Source organism: Takifugu flavidus, chromosome 12 (genome assembly GCF_003711565.1).
Source record: "Takifugu flavidus isolate HTHZ2018 chromosome 12, ASM371156v2, whole genome shotgun sequence".
In the NCBI taxonomy this organism is placed as follows: domain Eukaryota; kingdom Metazoa; phylum Chordata; class Actinopteri; order Tetraodontiformes; family Tetraodontidae; genus Takifugu; species Takifugu flavidus.
Genome location: NC_079531.1, coordinates 11,952,906 through 11,977,973, shown reverse-complemented (window position 1 = coordinate 11,977,973; position 25,068 = coordinate 11,952,906). Strand labels below are relative to the sequence as shown.

The 25,068-nt window shown below is 43.0% G+C and overlaps 2 protein-coding genes across 2 annotated transcripts; both read left to right on the top strand.

The window, feature by feature from the left end:
* Positions 1-8,147: 8,147 nt before the first annotated feature.
* On the top strand, positions 8,148-11,262 carry rbm7 (RNA binding motif protein 7). The gene is made up of 5 exons (XM_057050146.1): positions 8,148-8,344; positions 8,616-8,778; positions 9,944-10,007; positions 10,228-10,321; positions 10,393-11,262. Exons 1-5 carry the CDS (start codon positions 8,252-8,254, stop codon positions 10,738-10,740), a joined length of 762 nt encoding a protein of 253 aa, XP_056906126.1. The 5' UTR covers positions 8,148-8,251; the 3' UTR covers positions 10,741-11,262.
* Positions 11,263-13,294: 2,032 nt separating this feature from the next.
* Positions 13,295-21,912, top strand: barx2 (BARX homeobox 2). The gene is made up of 4 exons (XM_057050352.1): positions 13,295-13,697; positions 17,266-17,572; positions 20,058-20,142; positions 20,523-21,912. Exons 1-4 carry the CDS (start codon positions 13,511-13,513, stop codon positions 20,814-20,816), a joined length of 873 nt encoding a protein of 290 aa, XP_056906332.1. The 5' UTR covers positions 13,295-13,510; the 3' UTR covers positions 20,817-21,912.
* The last annotated feature ends 3,156 nt before the right edge of the window (positions 21,913-25,068 follow it).

The following is a 25,068-nucleotide window of genomic DNA, read 5'->3' as shown; positions in this document are numbered from 1 at the left end:
ACCTACACACTTGCTGCTTTATTAATAAAGGATCAACTTTATGAATGTTCAGTTGTGGAATTGATGGCATAACTGAATAATTGAGTCTCTCACCAACCAGGTCACACTATAGCCCATAATTCAGTGTCATTCTTGTGTAATATGTTCTCATTGGAGTCTGCATATAGGCCAACACTGCTCAGTATTCCATCAACATTATCTTCTTAATGTATGAACCTCCGCTTTTTGTTGCCAGAGGGAGAGGACTTGCACCAGACCACCAGAGAGAGAATAGAAAATTAATATTTCAAAGGGCTTCACCGGCCATCAGGCAAATTTATGTGGACATGCCGTCAATAAATGCTTGAAAGATTGATGGAATATGATGTCCCTGGGTGGAGCACAAAGCAGCTGGTTGGAATGTTGAAACAAATGCTATTTTGGGAAGATCCCCAGATCATTTCCTTTAATCTAGCGGGACAGCCAACTGATGCATTGTTGCATGCATTAAGGGGATCCAAGAGCTGGAATGTCTTTGTTACTGTAGCTATGGAAAACTCTCTGTCTCAGCAGGACAGATGAGCTGGATCAGTCAGTTCCAACTGGACTGCAGGTATAATTTCCTGAATAAGATTGTATTACATTTTGTAAGATTTGAATGTTTAATGAAATCCTGTGTTTGGCAGAGTCATGCAGCAGAAATTACAGCACATTTTTGTACCTTGGCCCATAAAATAACATTGTCATTAATACTTTTCTGTTCTAATGCAACAAATCCATGAACAAGAGAACAAAAATATGATCAAAACGTCAGTCATAAAATAATTAGATTGATCAAAACAATGATATGTTTATTTTATATAATGTTACATTATATTATCCACATTTGTGGATAAAAAATGGCCACACAAACATGTCCAATTATATTCAATAATGCCTACAGTCAGAATGTGGAGGTTAAAATATGATTAAATAAGGAAACAAAAATGCAGTTTCATACCAAGAGCGTTACGGTTGGACTATACTCTACATTTATTACTTTTATTAGAAAGATGATTTTAATGCCAATGTCAGAGTCTGTTCTAGGGGCAGCTCACTGATTTACAATAGCTAATCACCTCAAAGTCTCTTAAGGGTTAAAAAAAACTGAATATGAATCATCAACTTAAGTGACATTATTGTAAGTAGAGTGTGACTTGAATGACTGATTACATTAGAGCAGATTGTGCTTTGACATTTGCTTTCATTCTCCACTCTTCATACTTGTGTCGTGTTTTCCTGCTGTGTGGGCAGCTCTCTGACGTCATACCTGAATTGGCTGAATGTCAAGGCAAATGCTTAGCGAAGATATGAAGAAACCCACAAGCCAAGGAGAAACAGACTGCACAATATTAGTTGTGACAATGACAAATCCAAACCTTTTGAAGAACCTTCAATGGATTTGACATGGCCCCATCTTGCCAGACCTGTCAGACTCTTCTGGAACTTTATAATTTGGTGGTACGGAACACAGGACAGCCTGGAGCAGATCCTGCATGGGTCTGAACTAATGTGCTTTACCCTGACAGTGAAGATAAAGGGTCCAGGCTGGGGGTGAGGGGAAAAAAACAACCGCTCCGAGGTCTGAAGAGAGCTTGCTGTGAATCTGAAGGTTAGCTCTGGAGATTTATGCCAATATAAACCCACATTTGGTTCCAGGAGCATTAAGCTACGAGCAGCCGTTAATTTACACTGAAAGACTTTGACCTTCTTGCACTTGTCATAAACAGCAGGCCGGCCACTCCATGAAACGACAAGGCTAAATGCAATTTTATTTCATTTGCATCATTGACTGCTCCGTGGTAATTTAAGCCCAAGCTTAGGCTATTTTAACAACCGCTTAACTGCGGCAGCCATGCGTGGTTTATACGAGATCCAATTTTTTATGTGTTGGAACCAGCGAGCACACAAGGATGAAGACAGCAGTACGTATAATATTCCAGCGTCTGGAACACCATTTGAATAGAGAAAAATTCCCTTTAGCAGCAGCTGTATGTGCAACCTAAAGAGAGGAATTTGCCTATAAAAGCCATTCATACCACTGTTTTGTTGACTTCCAGTGTGGTGCCACTGAATGCAGAGTTCATTGATGGCAGAAAGACTGCCAGCAAGCTCCCAATTACAAATGAGAGAGAGACATCTAATCTGGGGTTTTTTTCTGCATTTAAAGTAAATATTTGCATCATAAGGAGTTGGCGCCGCTTCCTCTGATCAGCTTATTACCATAGTGATGAGCATCTTCAAAGGGAAAACTTTCATCTTCTAGGGCTGAGCTCACAGTTATAGGTTATGCACTGTAAAACTGACGGTCCCTGAGGGCGTGGAGAGCTCAGCAGCAGGAATTTGGGACACGCTATTGTTGATTATGAAGTGGTAAAAAGGACCGCGTTAGAGAAGCAGTCTGTATTTGGAAGAGCTCATTATTGAAGATGTTCGAGGTCTTTAAAAGCTGCACCAGCAGCAAAGGACTGGAGCATCAGTGATGAATGAGCTGTAGAGGCTGGAGATTCAGATGTGATGACTTTCACTTTAGGGACCCATTTCTTAATTATTCCTTTGGAGACGTAATTCCAAGTTAAATTCCCTGGCTATAAAACACCATCCATATGGCACCTTTGGCAAAGAGCGCCCTTCTGCTCCTCAGCAAGCAGCAGCAGCAGTCGTCAACCTGGCCGTCTGCAACATGCTGACACATCTCCTTTTGGAACAATTATAGGTAATGGAGGATGTGGCTTGAGGGAATACTAAATGCAACAGAAATGTCCCTGATTCTTGGTTATTGCAACAGATGCTCTGAAATTATACACTGTAATTTAATATTAGTGACTAAAGAGAGGTGATGGAAAACGAAAAGGGGTTGGGGCTGCTTTGCCGCAGTGCATTCTGTGGTGTGGAGCTGATTCTAGGCTGAGACTGCTACTTTGCAGTGCACAATGTGTGTGTGTGTGTGTGTGTGTGTGTGTGTGTGTGTGTGTGTGTGTGAAAATATAAAGAAACAGTCAAAGCACGTTAGGACAGCAGCATCATGTAGTGCCCATATTGAGATAACAAGCCTGGTTCTGCATGCAAGTGAAGTCACAGAAAACCAAAGTGATCTGGATGGAAGGCTCATTTTTTTGGGGGGGGGGGGTGATGGTGTTGAGATGATGTGGCATGCTTCCAGTGATGAGCTTTCTTCCGTGTGAGTGTGTAAGAGTCACTTTTATCAGCTCTGAGGACAGAAACCCTCGCTGACGACGTGTGTGTCTGTGTGTGTGTGTGTGTGTGCGCGCGCGAGTGTGTACAATATTAAAACTATGAAGACTGATTGGAACTGATTATTTAGCAGAAGGAAAACAGTTTAGGTCCTTATCTCACATCTTCCGTTAATTAATGCAAATACAAGCAATTCCAAGGCACACGATGCCATTTTGGAATGAACACCCAAATGATTAGATGATTAAGGAATCCAATCAGCAGGCTAATTTAAAGGCCAGCCCATATAATCACTGGCAATGGGGGCACACTCCTGAAACTATGCAAAAGCAGGTGACAACACTGTCACAGAGCAGCTTTCTACTGAAGCAGGGCATGATGGGAAATAAGTCAAATCAAATCAATCTTTATTTATATAGCGTCTTATACAATCAAAATTGTTTCAAGGCGCTTTCCAGAATCCCAGGGCCTGACCCCAGGACAAGCAACAGTGGCAAGGAGAAACTCCCTTTTAACAGGAAGAAACCTTGAGCAGGACCAGGCTCATGTAAGGGGACCCTCCTGCTGATGGGAGGAGAGGAGAGGAGAGGAGAGGAGAGGAGAGAGGAGAGGAGAGGAGAGGAGGAGAGGAGAAGGAGAGGGATGAGGACGAGGAGAAGGAGAAGGAGAAGGAGAAGGAGAGGAGAGGAGAGAAGAGGGAGAGGAAGAGGAGGAGGAGGAGAGGAGAGGAGAGGAGAGGAGAGGAGGAGAGGAGAGGAGAGGAGAGGGGGGGGCGAGGAGGGAGGGGGAGAGGGAGGGGGAGAAGGAGAAGGAGAAGGAGAAGGAGAAGGAGAAGGAGAAGGAGAAGGAAGGAGAGGAGAGGAGAGGGAGAGGAAGAAAGAGAGGAGAGGAGAGGAGGAGGAGGAGAAGGAGAGGGAGGGGAGAGGAGAGGAGAGGGGGAGAGGGAAGGGGGAGAAGGAGAAGGAGAAGGAGAGGAGAGGAGAGGGGAGGGGAGAAGAGAGGAGAGGAGAGGAGAGGAGGAGGAGGGAGGGGAGAGGAGAGGAGAGAGAGGGAGGGGGAGAGAGGAGAGAGAGAGGGGAGGAGAGGAGAGGAGAGGGGGAGGGGAGGGGAGGGGAGAAGATGTCGCATGATGGATGGATGGATGGATGGATGGATGGATGGATGGATGGATGGATGGATGGAAGTTCAAGTTATCTCAGGAACTTCTTTGGACAGGTTGCTCTTGTCATGTAAAATGATTTTAAAGAATGGTCAAAAATTGCAAGCGTGTTACAAAATAATTCATAAAATGAGGGATTGAACAGACAGAAGGCAGCTAGTAATGACATCATAATGCATACTGAGCAGGGCCTTAGCCTACGTGAGACATGGCACATCACTATTTGGAGAGACACATATGTAGGGTGACACACTCAACAACCTAAAAGTGAGTCTACAGTCTGAAGTCTTCAATAATAAATGAGATCTCCCTCAAAAGTGCTTCTCCTGCTCTGCTGAATTAAGTATTAAGTATGATTGATTTGAATTGTGCCAGTAGATCCACAGAAACCACTCAAACACAACCTAATTTAATTGACTCCATCAAATCATGGCGCACGTGTGTGAGCATGCGTGCTTGCACATGCACGTATAAGAGTGTTTCATGATGCTACCTGGGCAGGGAGTCTTACCTATAAAAGGTGCAGGTCATTAGGCCGTTCACTTAATTGGGCCTGAGGGAGACTGCTCTGTGACATCATACTGACCAAAGGAGCAAAGGCCTAATTAGACATTTATCTGACAAATATTCATGTGCTTTTTAATAATCCTGCATTGCTTGATTCCACACGAACTATGAATATTGATGAATGGGGGGGTGGGGGGAGGGGGTGGAAAGTAACTAAGTACATTGCATCACCTGAACAATGGAGGTGATGGTGGAGGACGTGTGTGTGTGTGTGTGTGTGTGTGTGGCTGAGCGTAAAAAGAAAAGTACTTCCATACTACAACAATTCTTCCGGCGAAACAAACCCTTCAGAATCTCTTTTTTATTGTTGAGGGAAACCTGAAAATATGCCTAACGGAAGGATAAGGCAATCAAATCCTATTTAAGACTCGCAGTTCAGCATTTGCCGTTTCCACTGAGCCCAGCAGCTGGCTGACACCTCCACGGACAGGAAGCGAAGGCCTCCCGCTTTCCCGCGTCAGCAGCAGTGGATCGCTGCTGCCCTCTGCTGTTTCAACTCAGAGCCATCATGATGACTGCAGGATCAGGAGTGGACCGAATGGCTGACTGAATTCACTGTCACATTAAAAATATATACAGCTGTTTTTCTAACATTTGCAATGAACACGTATCAAAAGAATATTATTGATTTCAATGATAAACATCACATTGTCATTTCGTGGCAATTTCAGGATAGACAAGCATAAACAAATGTGTAAATTATTGTGACCACTGATGGTGAGGGCAGTAACACTTATTATCACTTCATGGTACCTGGGATATATCTGGCAACACATTTTGTCCTCAGATTCGATGAGATAGAAGAGGAGGGAACGGACAAGTGTCAAGGTTTGAGTGAGACGGACGAGCCAGGCAGGGATGCTTGATGACTGGGTCAGAGCAGCTCCAGAGCAGCAGCCTCTGCAGGGTGCTCCTGGTCTGTAGTGCTCTCCACAAGGGGCTCCAAGGAAAATAGCTCAAATTAAGGCTGGTTGGGACCCTGCTGACCTCTACCAAAGCATCAACAATGGGACATAAGCATAGAACGGGACCACAGACAAATAGGAGAATGTGGGTTTTTAACCATGAGCAAGGCCACATGTGTGCATCATCTACAGGGGCACCAGGTGGCACCAAGATGCATTGTGGGAAGATCCTTTAAATTCCATCTGAATCAAGGCCACACCCCATGTTACAGATCTGCTGCTCACATTGTGGTATCACAACACACCTTTAGCGGTCTGGTGTAGTCCAATCCTCAGCATTGTGAAAGGTGACCAAGACAATAGTAATGAGGTGGTCCTTCATCAGTACATATGTGGCTGTTGGAGTCAGATTTTGATAACGGTACAGTTTTTCAAGCAAAAATTGAAAATTGAAAGAGAACCTCCCCAAAAAGATAGTTCCTGCCTGTGTAATTTAGTATAAATGTAATAATAGCAGAGAATATAAATACTCAGTCCCAAATATCTGCAGAATTGCTTACTCAAGTGTTTGGGTACATTCAGTCCTGGCTATATAGAGGGGTTCCTTTATGAGCCTCAGATTCTTTATCCTGCAGTTTCTTCAAGCTCTCCTGATTATTGCCTATGATTTTAAAAGGGTAAAAGATTTTTTTTAAAGCATCAGGGTGATATGTGGCTAATGCAATAATCCAAAACAGAATCTTGCACTTTAATCCTCAAAATGTTCCCGCACAGTTGTGTATTCATGGCTCAGCTTCTCTTCTTTTCCTGCAACTTTGCTCCATTTTAAATCATAAGTAATGTAGGAGCCAACCAATACATTAAAATATGTCAACTGTAAACATGCACGACAGCAAAGTGAGGAATGATAAATAACCCAGATCAGGAATGGAAGTGATGGAAACACTAGCTTGTGTGGAACACACCCATCAAATATATGATCTTTAAAAGGTTTCCTCCCCAAAATAAAAAGGAAGATAAATCAAAAGTTGTGAGATTTGATTTAATATGATTGAAAAGCAGAGGGGTGCTTGCTGCAGTAGTTTATCCCATTTCTGCATTTTCCCAGGCATGAAGGAGAAAATCATTATAATTTAAACAGATCTAATTAATATGGAGGACAGACACCAGGCCTGGCTGATTAGAGTGGAGCTCAAAGCTCTCATGCTGCTTTCAACGTTCAATGATGCTGCTCACCACCACTAGGAAAACACTTGGTTTCAAACACGAGTCACTGATCAAAAGAGTGTGAGAGAGTTATAAATGTGTTATAGGTTAGTCTATATGTGACAAAGGGTATTAAAACAACATAGAGCGGTGGCCTCTCTCCTGCTGGGATAGACTCTAGCACCCTTCCGTTAAATGTATTATATATCAAACTAATTCCTGGAACTTTCTTAGGTTACACAAGTACTGTCTCTTTCTAAACATGTAACATTTACTCATATGAAGTAATCAATAATATCATCAGTAATAGCAACACTAAACCTCTACTTAATAAAACAGTTGCAGGTGTAATGTCATAAAGTGCTTAACAGATTGAAAACAGTTTTATGTCCCTATGAAATTGGTTGATGTGGGAGAAAAATATCCATTGTTCAGAACCTTGAAATATAATCTGTATCTGGCAAAGATTGTTGTCCAGAACACCACTGTGGAGCAGCTGGTAGTGAGCACAAACGTGCTGGGCCTTATAGGCCTTTCTGTGTGCTCCTAGCATCCAAGATGTGCACATTTCCCAACACCAGGTGAAATTCTGAATAAAAGGAAAAATTACACAATGCGAAGCTCTGGTTTTGATGGATGTTTGCCCTGTTTTGATTGTTTCTAAAAACAGAAACATTTTACCCCAAAAATGGGACAAATTATGAGTGTTTATTTTTATTTTACTGAGACTAATGGAAAAAGAGAATAATTCTGGGAGAAAACAGGACAGATGGATTCACTAGAGCGCAACTCCTGCATGTGGAAATCTGGTATTCAAATGAATACATTATGTTATTTCCTTAAAAGTGAATAATTTTAAATTACTCTGAAAATTTCTGTTGAAACAGAATTGCTAAATGCTTAGAGCTTCAGTTTTAATTGAATGTAGGACTCCTTTAAAACATTCATTCCGGCGTGATCTAGCTCTGTGGAGCATCGGTGACCTGTCTTCAAAGAAAAGGTCTGAATTTTTATTCAAACTCTTTTCATTGTCTCATCTCACCGCCACTTACACTAGTGTCGTAAAAAGGCTGCTACTCACGACGGAAGCGACAGTAATACGGCATTTAAAGGAGGGATTATTGTGACGCGCTCCCACTTCCGGTTTAATTTTTCAGGTCGCATTTTGTTACACTTATTTACACTCAGTTTAGAAAACAATATGGGGATAGAGGAGGAAACGGACCGAACACTTTTCATAAGAAATTTAGATCCAAGGGTGACGGAGGAGCTGCTATTTGAACTGTTTTTGCAGGTCTGTTTTTCCTAATGTTAACTAAAGCTAACGTGATATATGTTTGAATAGCATAATGCTAACGACACGATCATTTCTGAGAATAATCACCACAGAGTGCAAAATAGTCGCTTTCGGCGTAGCGTACGTTTTTTGCAAGTTTATCTAATACTGTGGCAAGAATAGATTGTGAGACCATTTAAATTTGCAGATTATTAGTAACATTCATTGCCTAGCGAGGATTAGCCCCAGCTCGCTATTAAATCACATAAATAACTACTTACTTTTGCAGGCGGGACCTCTTGTCAGAACTAGAATCCCTAAAGATTCTGATGGGAAGCAGAAATCCTTTGGTTTCGCCGTCTACAAACATGAGGTGTCGGTTCCGTACGCTATGCAACTGCTGGACGGGATCCCGCTGTACAGGAGAAACCTCCACGTCCAGTTCAGATCAGGTGTGTCCGCATCTTTTAACATTATTGACCACTTTTAGCATTATAGACCACAGGTTTTCTCTAGCATATTTATCTTTTTTATTTATTTACATATCAAGTGTGACTTCAGTATTGAATCTTTTTAAACATCAAATGTAAGATTTAAGCAGAATAAATTATTTCTGTCGAAATTAAGAAAACGATTCAAAATAACGTGGAGAAAACCAACTCAATACATTAATATAAATAAATATCAGGCATTTTTAATAAACAGGAGAGGGCAGCAAAATGTCACTTTAGTCTCCAGCCTGCAGTGGCAAAACTTCCAGCCACGTTTTTAGTGTTTGTAGGCTTTTAAAAATGAATTTCTTTTCTTCCTATATTTGCTCTAATTTGTTTTTATCTTGTCATGTAAAACAGCTCTGTAAAGTTTTCACACATGAAGGCTTGTTCTCCCTTATCTTGAGTAAATGTGCAAAACTGGAAGCAATTTAAATTCATTATGTTATTGTTTGGTACTACCGGTAATAGTTTTACTTACAATTATACAAATAACAGGAAATGATAATGTAAAAGACCTTCCTACTTTTTGCCTACTGTGTTTTTTCTCCTTTGGGTAATTTATCTTTTGCCACTTACAAAGATCATATAAAGCTGTCAGGACAGCCAGGCATAGACATACGATGTTCATACGTGCCTGCTGTCAGGTATTTATCCTGTATATACCATAATCGACTGTTGACTGAGAGGAACTTCATGAATGTGATGTTGTGTAGAGGACGCATAACAAAGGAGAGAGAGAAATTGAGATCGTCGTTGGTGTTAACAGGCAGTGAATGAACTGCCGTAACACTCACACACACACACACAGTTTAACATGCTCCTTCTCGTGAGCACTAACGTCTGGTTTGTTTGTTTTCTATGTTTTGAGGTACTGGGATAAGGGTCCAATTATCTGTTCAGACTCTTGACTTTCTTATTTCAACTTTAACCATTTATGCAAATCTGTAGAGTTACTAGTTACTAATACTGAACTAGTTACTAATAATGAACATCATCACAACAAGCAAAATTTCATAAGACTAAGATGTTGCCACTAAGTTGAATAGAAAGTGAAGTTAAAGAAGCAAATTTTACCATTGTGTTCTGTTCCAATAACATGTATGCTTCTGTTTGCACTCCACAGGGAGTAGCCATGGCAACAATGCTCAGAAAAGTCCAACTGATTCGCTGGATCTTCATGGCCAAAGGTATGAAGGTCTTTAAATAGGCAGTTAAGTCATTTAATACATAAAAATGTTGATTCAGCCACTGTCCAAAATGCTTGCAAACTGCATATTTATAACATAACTTGTTCATCCTGACACCTTTGTTCACTGGCATTCATTTTTATACTTTTATTCCAATTAAAGAAATAACCTGCCAGTTTGTAAGTGTTGACCAAATGGATTTTGCTGGGAACTCTTGCAGGAATCCTGTCCAGTTCACTTCTTCTCCCTACACTCCTCCACCCCTCATTCAGAGGTCCCACTCGTCTCCTGATAACCCGCAGAGGAACGCTGCGGTAAGCTCCACAGTTCTTGCAGAAGGAAGCCAGAACAGGTCCTATTCTGTTTTCTTTCCCTTCATCTCCAGGTGAATATGATGTGGCAGCTCCACACGCAGCAGGTCCAGCAGTTGAACAGCGGCCCCTCTCATCAGCAGAGGCAGCTGGCAGGTGGAAAATCTGTCCGAGCAGGCTCCAGGCAGCACCATAACACCCCTTACCAGCACCCAGCATCCCAGAAGAACAGCACTGGCAGGAACCAGCACCACAATGATGGACCAGGTTCCAGCCGTCATCAGGAGCACAGCTGGGCCGGCTATCATCAGCATAAAGACAGGAACACCAATCGCCACCACGACAACAGAGGCGGCAGTAAACATCACGACGACTGGAGCAACAGCCGCAGCTTCCAAGACAATAGGTGGCGACGATACTGAGACACCGCATAGGTTCCAGAAAAGACTGTGCTGGTTTTTCGAACTCTGCTCAGGTTGTTTGTACAGGAACAAACCACTCTGGACGTTGAATCATTTAGGCTTTGGAGCCACTTTTGTTTTTTACAGATGTTTTTAAATTTCTGCCCACGCATCCTTGGGATTTCTTTCAGGTTTTTTTGCAGGAATTTCGAGGGAAAGACTCTTCTTTGCTGTCGCTGAAATTGGGATGGAAACAAAAATGCTTTTGAGAAAAGAAAAAGATATAGAGTATTGGACTGTTTTTATTTGATCTTTAAAAAAAAAAAGTCTTTAAACGGTGCTCTCAGAACTTTCCTTCCAGGTCTTTTACAAAGCAAAAAGAAACATTTACTAAAGATTCCAGCAGCAAAACTTTTACAGTAACAGGCTGCAGCCTTTCTTAATGTGTTGATCTTTGTAAAAATGGACTTTTATTTTTTTAACTTGTCTGCCTGTATGACAAACACTTTCAATTTGCTTTGCTATAAAGTTCCACTGATTTGAGGCTGTGTCTCTTTCTTCGGCTCCATGACAGATGTCTGTTGGGTTCTTCACCATGGATGCTATTTCCAGCCTTCTGTGTATGCCACTAAGTGATCTATTGTATGTTGATGCTTCATGCCATTATAGCCGCATACGTGGACTTATCTGCTCCTATAAATGGCCCCCCTGTAACTAATAGGCTTGTGCAGCGGGTTACCAACTAATCTACATGTGGCGTCACTTGCATCTTTTCATTGAATCAATTAACATGTTAAATATAACCGCGCCACACGATCAGCTCCGCATGTGACCTTTCCGTTCAGGAGGATTTCGTGCGCCCACAGCGACCCGACACTGTTCACTTTACAGCGCGCAATTATGTTTCCGGTGGTTTCTCAGTGGGCGAGTGCGCGTTTGGAAGGACGGTCTTTACGCCAATTAAGAAAAGGGGCACGGTTCTTTGGCTTCACAGACGTAACAGGAGGCGCCTATTGTTCCAGCCCGGATTTAGCCGGAGCTTGGTCTCAAACGTGTCGCGTTGCGCACAGCCCGTCGCGATCGAACCGCTGTCTCTCCCTTCCAACAGTGTTGAAGAAATCCCTTAATGTCCGCGCCGAGGTCATAATCTATCCTTCTGAAAGTACGCCGGGGGCAGCAGCGGCCTCCCCTCCCCACACAAATCCATTCAGAGGTGGAGGTGCATTCTCACTAAGCTGTGCGCCCGCCTCGTCTCTGATTTAGCCAAATCGCTCTAATAGAGAGGATCCTGTGCTGGTGTCGGTACTGGGAAGGTCCGGACGCCGCTTCGGTTGCAGCATAGTTGATGTAATGAGTTGATCCTTCTGGCGTCTCCAGCCCTGCAGCGGGCGGATTAGTGCAGGAGGCCGCTCGGTAGCACCGCCGCTGCTGGTGGACTTATATAGAAGCGTGTTTCCAGAAGTCATTTCAAACGCACCGGGACCCCCACCCCCTCCCCCAATCCTGCAACCCCTCAGTGCACGTGTGAAGAGACCTTGGACCGTCCACGGCGGGTTGTTGAGTTCACCCGACATGCAGGTCTATCGGGACCGGCTCGTTGTCTGTCCGCCGGATCAGTTTCGTCCAGAAAAGTGTCTTAACACTAAATATTATTATTTGACACTATAATATACAGACCAAAAACATCAACCACTGTTTGCAGAGAGCACTTAAAATAGTTTTGTCTTCAGAGGAGAAGTTTTGTAGCTCAGGTCTGTCAGAGAGGGACCTGTCCTGCCTGATCTGGTCCAGTCCAGCAGTCCGGCCATCGGAGACAGAGATGAGCTGTGTTCCTACGGGCTCCGGTTCCTCAGCGGCACCACTGCACGCAACAGCATGTTTAGAAAGGAGAACATTATTCCTTATTCCAGTCTGCTGTTCTGAACCAAATCAACACACATGCACAAAACAACACTAAAAGATTTCCCTAAATCCAAAAAAATCGACCACTAGTAATAATAATAATAACAACAATAACAATAATAATACAATAATAATAAATGATTATAACGTTTGTTTTGTTTTTATTTGTCCTATATTTCTTTAATAAATTAAAACTTAAACAACTATAGATATTTATAATACAATGTATATTTTGCGCATATTTTATTTGCCCAAGTTAACATTAGTTATTATTATTATTGTTATTATTATTATTATTAGTATTATTATTATTATTGTCTGTTTAAACACAGTACATAAATATTATATAAATCTGACTTAAGTAATTAATTTAACCCAGATAGATAGATAGATAGATAGATAGATAGATAGATAGATAGATAGATAGATAGATAGATAGATAGATTAAATTGTTCTATTAATTTTAGTCTGTCAAACATTTTCCAGACAAATAATAATCAAATCAGGTTCCAAAGAAATTGTAATTAAAGTTTCGAGAGGACGTCTCTGATGGGTAAACACACGCACACACCCACACACGCGCATGCACACATTGGGAGAGAGAGAGAGAGAGAGGTAGAGAGAGGGATGAGTGTGTTCAGGGATGGTTTATATAGCTGTGGGTGTGCGCTTTCGCTCTATCAGTGCATTAGTAACGCGGCGCGGTGCGCAGCTCCAATTGAAGACCTAACCCGACCTTAATCTGGACCTGCAGACCAAGGTTTGCTGCAGTTTTCTTTTTCAACAGAAAGATCATGTTTTATTTGTGAGCGGAACAGGCGCATCCGAGCTTTCCGTGAGCAGAGACATCATCGCAGACCAAAGTTGAGACGCGGCGCACCGGGACATCATGCACTGTCAGGCCGAACTCAGGCTCTCCTCCCCCGGGCAATTGAAGGCTGCCAGAAGACGCTACAAGACGTTCATGATTGATGAGATCCTCTCTAAAGAGACGTGTGATTATTTCGAGAAACTTTCTCTCTACTCGGTGTGTCCTTCGCTCATCGTCCGACCCAAACCGCTCCACTCCTGCTCCGGTAAGACCGCCTCCTGTTTTAACTTCACCTTTGACTTTTCTCCCCGACTAATTAGACCAAAGTAGATGATCCAGAAAAATGTCACATTTTATTATTCCCCACTTGTACGAAAATAAAAGAGTTATATGAACATGTGATTTAAATATATTAAATAATCTCGCACTTCACCTACGATTCCAGAAAGAAATTTCCTCTTTTTCCCATCCCTTATCTAATTATATTTGTTATCACATTTAGATACAATCTATATATTTCATGTAAAAATCACAAGAGATTATTTCATATATATTAATGGGGAAATCAACTATTTCCGTGCATCTATAAAGTTTAACGACTTACCGGATTTTTTTTTTACAATTATTTTTGTTGTGCGTCTCCTGGTGGGCTGAATTGAGAAAATAATTGTAATAAAGAGCTGAAAATAATAAAAGCGTGAGTGAGCTCGATGCTTGGGGGATTGCGTAGGACGCAGCGTGGTTACACCTGATTGTCAGAGGGACATCATCTGCAGCCCAGTTTCAGAAACTCAAGTGTTGCAAAGCTTTTTCGTTGAAATTACTGTGGAAGAGTTTTTCTTATCCAGTGTACAGCTGTTCGGAATAAAAGGCCTCGTTTAAGAAAAACATAATCACACAGCTAAACATCAATAAAAGAAAATAATTACAAAATGAGCTTTTCAACAGTCATTTCCGATGAGTTCAAACAGCTTCGAGGACTGTTGCACCGCAGTAACCATTAGGATAATTGCCCTGAAGTCTGAAATAATAACCTCCGAAATTTGATGATGACAGTTTTGGCTGGATAAAAATAAGGAGGAGCGATTCTCTCATCCGTCTGATATGGACGTGCTGGGGGCACTCTGAATGGCACCCCTCTGTTCGGAAGGATAAAGTAATTTTATCTGGGCCCACTACTTATTTGTAGCAGCGGAGGTGTGAGACACAGTATATTCCCCAACATCAATGGCTTTAGGTGCTTGATATAGAAGCTGTCAGACTTCTGCTGCTGCTCCAAACGGACTTCAGCGACTCCTGCAGGAGAATACGCGGTTACCTCCTACAGCCAGCGGAGGCCGCTGAAAGACAAATGTACCCACAGAGTGGTTTGAAAAGGTTGATCCAATTGATCCCGCTCTTTGCTCTGACACTGAAATATCACAAGTCAGACAGGACACTTTATTTTAAACTGTAAGTGGACACTGAACCAGATAATGTCAGGCTGGAGGCCTGTCTCTCAGCAGGAACCAGGGCAGGGCTTTTAGCAGTGTTCTCTCCAAGAGGTGAGAAAGATTAAGATCAACTGTTGTGAAATCTCACTTGACAGCATGATGAAAAATTAACAAAAAAGAAAGACGCGCACGCACGTGCATGCGTGCTGCCGGAGGGCTGCTGCGTAATCACTTTGGTACCGGTTGGGGCATATAAGTGAAATCCAGGTGAGCAAAGGATTGTATGCGGTTTTTAAAAAAAACTACTAATCTACTGAAGACAACGCGGTCCCCCATTAAGCACTAAGCCGGATTAAGAAGCTTGATTACACCCACGTCAACACGCTGAGGTAAAGAATGCATGCATGCTTGTACACAGTTGGAGGAAAAAAGGCTGCACGCCTTCCACGATTGTGAACCCTCAATTATTTTCTCGTCCTATTACATTTATCTCGACAGCTGACGATCACTTATCAGGAAAACAATCTTTTCAACCACAGACTGATTCTACTTATGTTGATCAAATGCCAGCTGAAACCTTCATGGGACACATTTTGTCAGTGGGTCTACGGTGATCAACCACAATTAATTTGCTCTAACTTGTTATGTGGTTCAAAGGGGAAAGTCTTTCATTTTGGCAGCTGAAGACCCCCCCCCCCACCCTCCCCCACCTCTCTATCCCATCCAACTCTGCTCAAAGGGCAAGTAAAACATATATTAAAAAAAAAAATCCTATCACCTTATCACCAGACTCTCCACAGCAGAACAGCCTCAAACGTCTGTGTAAAAGTGCACGCACGCTTGTCATAGTGAAGCATTGACTCACGCATGACAGCACCACAGTGACAGTGTGTTCTGATAAGGAGCAGCTCAATGTGGGTAACATGTCATGAATTTTGCATTTAATAGATGTGTTTATTCTGTATTTGAAACATCGCTTCATTATACATCGTAAACACAAGATCAGTGGAGCAACCAGTCACTGCTAAAGTCTGCGTGCAGCCTTCTTCTCAGCTGCTGTGTCTCCTGCATGCGTCCAGCTAAGACGCACTCTTGCAGCGGTTTATTTGTAGACTATTGACAGCATGCTGGCACTTGTCAACAGCCTGTCTTAAGGAGATGGCGTCACTGTAAGTGGAAAGTCATCACCAGGCCCGTTTTTGTCTCTTCTCCGGCTCTTTTTGGGACATCTGCAAGCTCTCTGTTGAAAAGGGATTTCCTGAGATGATCAGCTTCCCTCCCCATTCAGTACCAATTATAATTTCCTTAGAGATGATTCATCAGTCAGTCCACTGGTCACACATATCATATCGACGGAGAGAAAAAACAATCTAAATGGAAATGTCTGAAGGAAAAGACAGCCCAGAAAAATGCTTTTCCTGTCCAGACCTGTAGCAACAATAGCAATGTCACACAGGCGGATTAGTTATGACATCAGCACCTATGATGTCATGATTAGCCCATGGCAGTGTCTGGTGTGTGTGTGTGTGTGTGTGCATACTTGTCTCAAGCCAGTGTTGTGAACAGTTTGCATGACTAAAGTCGGTTAGAGAGATGCACGTGTTGCCATTTGGACAGAAATGTTTCTTCTTTGATGAGAAGAATTTGTATCTACTTGTATGTATCTGTCTGTGTTTGGCTTCTTTCTGCACCTCTGCTACCAGAACCCTCCTCTGAGTACTCCCCGCCCCTCCTATCAGGCCCAGCGTTAAGTTCTGCCCAGTTCTGACTTGTGAAATCAAATTCATGACTTCTTTCATGTTTTTTTTCTTTTCACATCTGAAGCTGCTGGAATTTTCCTGGCAGGTTTTAGACTCGACCCTCAGCATCCTCTCCTTTGCTCTGACTTTGGCTCCAGACATTTCTTTTATTGATTCTGGCGTCTCGATTCTTCCGTCTGCTGCGAGAGAAGGAGCAAAAAAATCAAAGTGACCCTCCACGAGCGCACGTGTGAATGCCTCCGTAAAGCCGCAAGGGCGAGAGCCTGGAAAAGTTTAGTGGTTGATTTAGCACTTCCCAGGTTCATTACGGCTCGTTCTACGCGTGCATGTGCGTGGAGGTGCATCACTCTGTCAGCCAGTGGGCAGGAAGTATTTAACAACCTCTGAAAAATAATCAAGTCCTTTGAAGGGGTCAGAGGAGTGGTGTAAAGCACAGTCTGCGTCATTGGGATCACAGCCCTCTACATGGACCAGGTCAAAAGCAAAACACTTTTCAAAGCCTACACAAGGCAATTAAAAAGTGAACCTGTCTGAGCAATTATAGCCGCTCGATACGCACCCAGCGAAACTGAAAGGCTCGTTAGAGCTCGCTTAGGGTCGCACCAGACATAACTGTGTTCTTTGTTGTGCGTCCCTGCAGGCTCTTCAACACTCCGTGCCTACCCCCTTCTGTCAGTCATCACCCGGCAGCCCCCCCACCTTCCTCAGGGCTCCTCTCCTTGCGGCTCTGCCTCCTCACATCTGCCCTTGCTGTCGCCGCAACATCACCGGACCTCAGAGCCGTCACCAAGCCAGACGCCCCTCAGCATCAGCAGCGAGTCGGAGACAGAGAGCAGCACCCCGCGGCTGAAGAAGCCCCGGCGCAGCCGCACCATCTTCACTGAGGTGCAGCTGATGGGCCTGGAGAAAAAGTTCCAGAAGCAGAAGTACCTGTCAACGCCTGACAGGTCAGTGCAGTCTGAATGCTCACCTCTGACTAGCTAGAAAGAAATTTGAACAAACTTGAAACATAACTAACACAACCTGACGCTGAGTAATTCTTTTACCATGCAGGAGAAACGCTGTCACACAGCATTTCTCTGGTATTTAACCGGTTGGTAACTGGACTTCAGTCAGTCGTCTCACACTGTACCGACAGGTCTGTTGATGATACCTTGAGGAGAGGTGGACATGATTCTTTTAACGCACATGGCCAAAAAATGTGCTTAAAAAGAACAGGGTGTGAAACACACTCCATAAATACACTTCTGCTCAAGCAATTTAAGGCGCACACAGCAAAGCCATCGGCAGCTATGGTAAAAGTCGTGAATGCTGAAGTCATCAAGAGTCATACCTGAGTGACAATTTGATAACCTGCGCACCTTCCAGAGTGTGTGTTGGTAGTGCACAGCATGTTCACTCCTTCACAAAATCACAACGGTAATTGTAAAGAAGTGGTTAATCCAGATCATAATTCATGATTTATTCTTCGGGGAACGCCTCCCGTGATGTGTGTTTGTCTAAGCCAGGGCATTACCTCAGCCTTCCAGTTGAGACAACATGAAGATATTTAACCCCTTAAGATCCCACTAAAAAACACCGGCATGTTGGCCAAAACAAGCCAAGAGAAATGTCTTTCAGCGGTTAGCTGCCAATCATTTCACACACTTACAGGTGTATTGAAAGTACAGCTATCTACACAAAGACACAAATACTGCCACTCACATCAGATCTGCTTCTACATTTCTATATATACATATGCGTATATATATTGTGCAACAATTTTAAGAGCACATGAGGTGAAATCACTGCATATTTCCCAGTTTTACTGCATGGCTGTCATGTATATTAGCCTGCAGGCTACCTTTAGTATGGCTGAATAGTATATTAAAAGAATCATAAAACCTTGTGTGTGTGTGTGTGTGTGTGTGTGTGTGTGTGTGTGTGCTTGCCTGGGGGGCTGGAGGGGTGCCATTCCTCAACTTAATATCTTAATATAGCAGGGACCTGGAGGTTCTAGAGCAGGTTCCTTTAGCAGAGTAATATGTCAAAATTCTGACACAGTGTCAGAAAATTAATTAAATATCCAGCTGCTATTGAAAATTCAAATCCAGCCTTTAAGTACCAGATCAAAGATAACGTGAGCACTCCCGCTCTGTGTTGTGTCTCGGAGCGACGATGTGTGGGGGCCCGCCAGAGGAAACCAAACTGAGAATGCACCTGCAGAGAGTTGCCAGAGGACAGTAATGATTTTATCATCACCGTTATTTATGTAATAATCACTGAAAACACCTTCAGCTACACAAGATCTGGTGAAGATGAAGGCGGTGAATAAAGCCTTGTTGGGAGGGAGGGACTGGTGTTGGAAGCGGGCCCTTCCTCTCTACTCAGAACCAATGACCATGAATCAGTGAGCTGATGTTGATCTTCCACAAAGGAGGTCATGTGTGATAGCAGACTTTAATTGACAGCTGGATTGCCTGCAAGTCTGTTGACATTTGGAGCTCCCAGACACATAAACTCCCCCCACACAGCTCTTTCTGTAAAGTATCGGCCTATGTAGAGAATCCTGGGCGTTTCAGTGGTCTGCGGCTTCTCTGCATTTAACATTCTGCTCACATCCCGTCTCTTTTTCTGCATCCTCTTTTATCATCAAAGGAAAGTCAGCTCCATTAACTGGGGTCCAGTAGGGGTCAGGTTTCCTTCATCTGACTGTTAAAGGGGTTGGGAAGAGCAGCAGGAGAGGAAATCCCATTTAAAGAGTTACTTGGATAAGTAGACGTTTCCCTCACAAACGGATACCTTCTTGGCTTTAATGCTTACTTCCAAATGGATCACCTTACACACCAACCTATTAGTCATGGATCAACACATGTGCTGGAAACATTCGGGAATATCCTGAGCAGCTCCCACTGCTGTCTAGCTGTACGTACAGTCTCAAACTCAAGTTCTGCTGTTGTGGCGCTTTCATGAGCAACTTATAATTATGATGTGATTAATGACATCTGGCACTTCACACAGACAGGCTGATTAGAATATTATTGTTATTATTATAATACTTCAATTTTCCACGCCACTGCAACCACGCTGTCACCGCTTCCCATGTGCACATCCCGAACCCACAAATATATAATCTCCATCTAGTCTTTCATCACATTTATATCAGAGCCGTCATGTGTCTGCTTCTCTGTACATATGTCTGCCTGCTTTTCTCTGTTAAGATGAGTCGTAGAAATTTATTGCATATTACAGCCATAAAATTATTAATGTTGTTCAATTATCTCCACTTCTTTTCTTTATATTGGGGGAAAACCAATAAGTTACACCATTGTTTGGTCAAGAAACCTAAAATCCAGAAGTAGTCATTGTTCAAGCATGTGGCAAAAATCCAGAATTAGAACACAAATGAAAGTCGTTTATAACATGCAGTTTTACTTGGATGTGATTTCACAGGCTGGACCTGGCCCAGTCTCTTGGACTCACTCAGCTGCAGGTGAAGACATGGTACCAGAACAGACGCATGAAGTGGAAGAAAATGGTGAGTGATAAAAGCCCCGCAGGTCTGGGAAGGAGTGGAAAATGCTTCCAAAGCTTTTAAAATGTAAGCTTTGCTAAGTGCCGGTGTCATGCTGGTTTGCATTATGAGGAGGTTCAGGTAGCGGCATGGCAGGCTGTGGAAGCGAGGGTGTGGTGTGACCTGTGACCCACGATGACGACAGTGTGAGCAAACACTTTTGTAGAAGGGTCAACAAGTGAGAAGAGAAAAGGCATGAAATCATTAAAGATGAATGAGTGCAGAGAGGAGCTGCAGTAGTAATACATCTTCACTTAATGACTATAATAGCAGGCCAGGCTGTCGACTGTTGCTGCCATTTATTACAACAGCGGTCTACTAATATTGTCTGTGTGTCATTCTAGGTGCTCAAAGGGGGTCACGAGGCCCCGACTAAGCCCAAGGGAAGACCCAAAAAGAACTCCATTCCCACCACGGAGGAAATTGAGGCTGAAGAACGAAGGCTGAAGGCGGAGGAAGAAGAGAGGATGAAGAGGGAGGGCGAGCGAGCGGCAGACCGGGCTTGTGGAGAAAGAATGTCTCCTCTGGAACATCAAGACCTCTCAAGCTCAGAAACTCCCACTGCATCTGCAGCCATGGAGGCGTCAGAGGGAGAGAGCCTGCTGAGGATGCAGTCAGAGACTCGCTCAGTCAGTTAGACCAGGACGACAAGCGCAAAGACTGTTGAAACCTGAAACAAGTAGTGCCTCGGGATCACTGTAAAAAGGCCCACGTGGTGTGCAAAGCCTTTCAGAATCTGTCTGGAAACTCGTTGGCGCCATTCAAACTGTTACTAATGTAGCCTGTTTTGATTTTTGCATATTGAAAAGAAAGGTGTCATACACGTCCGTGCTGAGCTGCATAGACACAGCGCGCAAAGTCCAGTCAAAATCTATATACGGAGTTCTAAAATGTGTAAAGCCTGGTCCTCAAAGGTGCCTCCGGTGATGTGCCAAAGTGTCAACATTTGCCTTACTGTAGTGTCTCCGTGTAGCGTTGTCACTTCACTGCTAAACAAAAGTACCTTTAAATGGCAACAGTGCCTTGTTGGTCTCAGAGGAAAGTGTTTGAAGCTTTGACACAATAAAAGGTATATATTCTACAGTGACATTAATTTAACCTGTCGGAGCAAAGAACAGAGGTTGGACAGATTTTCCAGCCGTGTTCATGTGTTGCTCTGCAGAGCTTGAACTTTTTATTTTTTCGGTTTGAAAACCTTTTCTGCTCAGCCATACACTGTATGATACTGTACAAATGTGTATAAAGTATAAAGTATATGGTCTTTTGCATAGCTCTGGAAAACAGTACTTTTCAATGACTGTTTTTAACTGGATTGAAGGCGGTTGTGACTGTTTTCTTCATTTTTGTTGTGGTTTTGACTGTTTCCCCAAAACCGCGCCAACGTTGACGCCTCCGATTATCATAAAGAGTAAATCACAGACCCGAATGTACATTTAAAGTCGTAAAGACCTTAAATGAGCAGCCTTTACACTGTCTCTGGGGGACTTCCGCTGACTCCTCCAAAGACTTTTCATGGAAAAGTTTTGCCTTTTGGATTCACACAGATTTCTTCTTATTTGTTATCGTTTCATATGAAAAGTGCAGTATTTTTCTGGTGTAAATATGCCTGTTTGATAAGCTTGTTTGCAGTTTTCTTTTTTTTAGCTTTGTGTACGATGATTTTTAATACAGCATATGCTATTTTGTGTTTGTATTTAAAAGCACTTAATAAAATGGCAAAAATGTAAATTCCCAGTGGTTTTAACTTCATTCAGGCAGGAAATTGGTGAGGTTTAATGTGTCAAATCTAACAAATCCAACAAAGCTTTTGGGTGTTGTGTATTCCTTCCGACCAGCTCACAAGTTGACGATCGGGTCACCTTAAGTGAACATAAATCAATCAGTAAGAGAAGCCCTAACAGGTTGTTCAGGCAGATCCATTATTGAAGAAGCTTTTATTGTGTCTTAGTCATAGTTTGCTGTAAATCTTATTCAAGAGAACAAGGACATTAAGTGTGCTGCACTCTGACATCTGTCATCTGTATCCGAACAGCCTACAACGCGCCCTGTAGTCAACCTGAGGGCTCCTTTGTGACCCCGAACATGTCAGGAATGGCTTTAAGTGTATTTTTAGTGGTTGATACCGGACATGGATGATTTCCAAAGCAAACAACCCTGGTGAGCAGCAGTAATGTGTATTGTGCTTTGACACCTTGTGTAAACACACAAAGTATGTCTAGCATGCACAGCCCTCCACTTCTTGCAGGTACGACCCAACATGTTTGGTTTAATGCACTGGCCATGAATGTAGGTGCAAAGAGTTTGGAAATTGCTTTCTCAAACTCTCTACTCAGGTTGTTTGTTTGCCATTTGAATGGCTGTGATGTCATCGCTCCAAACAAGAATGTAATGAACGAGAGATTATACGTTTGCATAAGTGCTTGTTTGCTAACCGGCATATCTAACCCGTCTGCATCGACGCCAGCGCCTTTTGTTCAGGCACATCACACCTTTGGCAGTGTCGGATTTTTAAAGGTGTGATCTTCCAGTTTCAGAACAATAACATCTTGAAGGCATTTATGTTTTCTGTGTTTGCAGCAACCTCTAGTGGCCGTTTATTGTTCCAAATTTGCTCCTGACCTTCAGAGTAGAAGGCCAGAAACCATCAACCCATCAACCTAATTAGGGTCATGGGTGGTGCTGGTGTGTGATCCTACAGCAGGAAACAGGAAGGCAGCATTCTGGGGTGGATACATGGGCTTTGAATTCCCAAAATAACAGAATTACGGAGAATTTTACAGAAAACGAACCTTCACTAATTCTCCTACGTTATTATATCATTTCCAGGCAAAATAAAGGGAAAAAAAATGATCCCCTGCTCCCAGAGCTCCCTCTGCAATCTTACTATCATCTTGTATTTGAAATCACTGATTGTGAAACCATCTGTTCTGAAATCTGGGAAATTTTCTTAATGTTGAAAAGTCCCAATAAGTGGAAAGGCCATGCTGACGTGTTGGCAGACATGGGACACGTGCTGCTTTGTTGACATTTGGGTATTCAGTGACTCAACAATGATTATTCAGAATCTGACCTAAACTGAAGCCTTAAAGGAAAAATCACCTCAAGACTCAAAAATTCAATCAAAAAGTGGTGACTGGGTGTCACAAACGGGCCAAAGGACACTGCTGGATGCATTCACTCAATTGTAAGACTAATCAAGACTGCTGTGAAAGTAGCACAGAAGCAGCAAAACCTTCAGTCATAGATTAGCTGGATTTCCAGGCTCTAATGCTAAATTACATTGTGGATGTAAATCTTTTAAATTCAGTTTTCAGCTTTTGGGGGCAGTTGTTGATGTTTAAATGGATTCATTAGTGAGTCTGAAATCATTTCATTGTGATGGTTAAAACTGTCTTGATGTCAAATGCATTAGCCGCACCCCCCCCTCCAGGAATGAGCGGTGAGTCAAGCTCGCCGTCAGTCACAGATGCCTCTGCAGCAGGGACACTGTATCCATGTTAATTGCAGGTAATCACTGCAAACATTTTTTCTGCTAAACAGTCTTGTGAAAACAGAGTCTCACAGGCAGGCAGTGAACTTTCCACTGCATGTCTGCACTGGCTGGAGCTCTTCTCCAGGCTAATTGTTGTGTGGGGAGGTGAAACACTGGCAGCCTAATTGGAGGAGCTGTTATTTTCTCACAGGTCTGAGTTCAACTGCAGGTCATGCAAGAGAAGTGGTGTTGGTTCACCCAAGCCAGTGGCCCACACCCCTCACCCTAAGGCACCCGCCCACTGAGACATCCATCGCACACCTTCACCTGTCAACTTATTGTATTCCGTGTGTATGTGTGTTTGTGTATGTTAGGGGAGTGGGTGTAACGCATGGTCTTTCATCCTCATTTGTGTCATGGCAGAGGAAGTTATTCCCGAATGTTAAGTGCAAGTTAACAACAGGGATTAGTCAAGTAAATAAAGGTAGATTCTTTCAAGAGTGAGCTCAATGCTGCCCTTTGTCTTCGTTACCAGTATACGGGATCACCTCCTCTATGAGGGCGCTGCTGACTGGTTCTGTGCATCTGTTGAGCAACATGTCACCATAAACTATTTCAGTTACTCCCATGATGTGGTGGATAAAGTCATTGAGGGATCCGGGTTTGACACTGGGACTGTGAAATCCAGTTAATTTCACTAAAGTTACAACAGGCAAGCATCAGGTCATACTTGTTTTTATCATCTCTGCTGATTGAAAGTTGCTGGAGGGGAAAGAAAAATCCCACATTTCACTGCTGTGGTTCATTATATGTTTGTAGCACTGGTATGAATCAGGCATTGATCAGGGTTGATATGAAAAGGAAAGAGATGAGACAACACCGTCTCATTCAAACCCAAATACAGACTATAAGCGCATCATTGTTGGATCTGAACAACTCTGAGCTGGGCTTCAATGAAAGAATGCTTTCAGAACCTAATAAATCAGGTCTCCTTTGATTGATTTCTATCCTGCAGGACCGAGAACACCAATCATCCCTCCAATTTTGCACTGGATGTTCTGCAGGATCTTTCAGCCTGATGTATGTGATAATTGCATTGCTGCCTGCCATCCTGTCTTCTTTTGATAGCCCCTCCCCTGAAAACATGACTGGGAAAAGATGGCACTGCCTCCCACCTCCAGGATCTGCAGCTCATAAATCAGCTGTTAAGTGAGTGTGTGTGTGTGTGTGTGTGTGTGTGTGTGTGTGTGTGTGTGTACTGCATGCTTGTATCTGTCCTTGTTGAGGGGATGTGCTGTAATTGACCTGTCACATGAATTTTACCCAGAAGCCTCCTCTGCTGTCCAAGCCAGTTAGTCGTCCACAGAGCTCCCTGCTAGTAATGATTTAACCCCAGAACCTTTTTTCCTCCCTCCACT

What these genes read in the sequence shown, in the direction of transcription:
- rbm7 (XM_057050146.1), top strand. Translation starts at nt 8,252, where the DNA reads ATGGGGATAGAGGAGGAAACGGACCGAACACTTTTCATAAGAAATTTA. An exon ending in CCACGTCCAGTTCAGATCAG is followed by an intron (nt 8,779 to 9,943) that starts GTGTGTCCGCAT and finishes TGCACTCCACAG; the next exon opens with GGAGTAGCCATGGCAACAAT. An exon ending in ACCCGCAGAGGAACGCTGCG is followed by an intron (nt 10,322 to 10,392) that starts GTAAGCTCCACA and finishes CTTCATCTCCAG; the next exon opens with GTGAATATGATGTGGCAGCT.
- barx2 (XM_057050352.1), top strand. Translation starts at nt 13,511, where the DNA reads ATGCACTGTCAGGCCGAACTCAGGCTCTCCTCCCCCGGGCAATTGAAG. An exon ending in TACCTGTCAACGCCTGACAG is followed by an intron (nt 17,573 to 20,057) that starts GTCAGTGCAGTC and finishes GTGATTTCACAG; the next exon opens with GCTGGACCTGGCCCAGTCTC. An exon ending in GCATGAAGTGGAAGAAAATG is followed by an intron (nt 20,143 to 20,522) that starts GTGAGTGATAAA and finishes GTGTCATTCTAG; the next exon opens with GTGCTCAAAGGGGGTCACGA.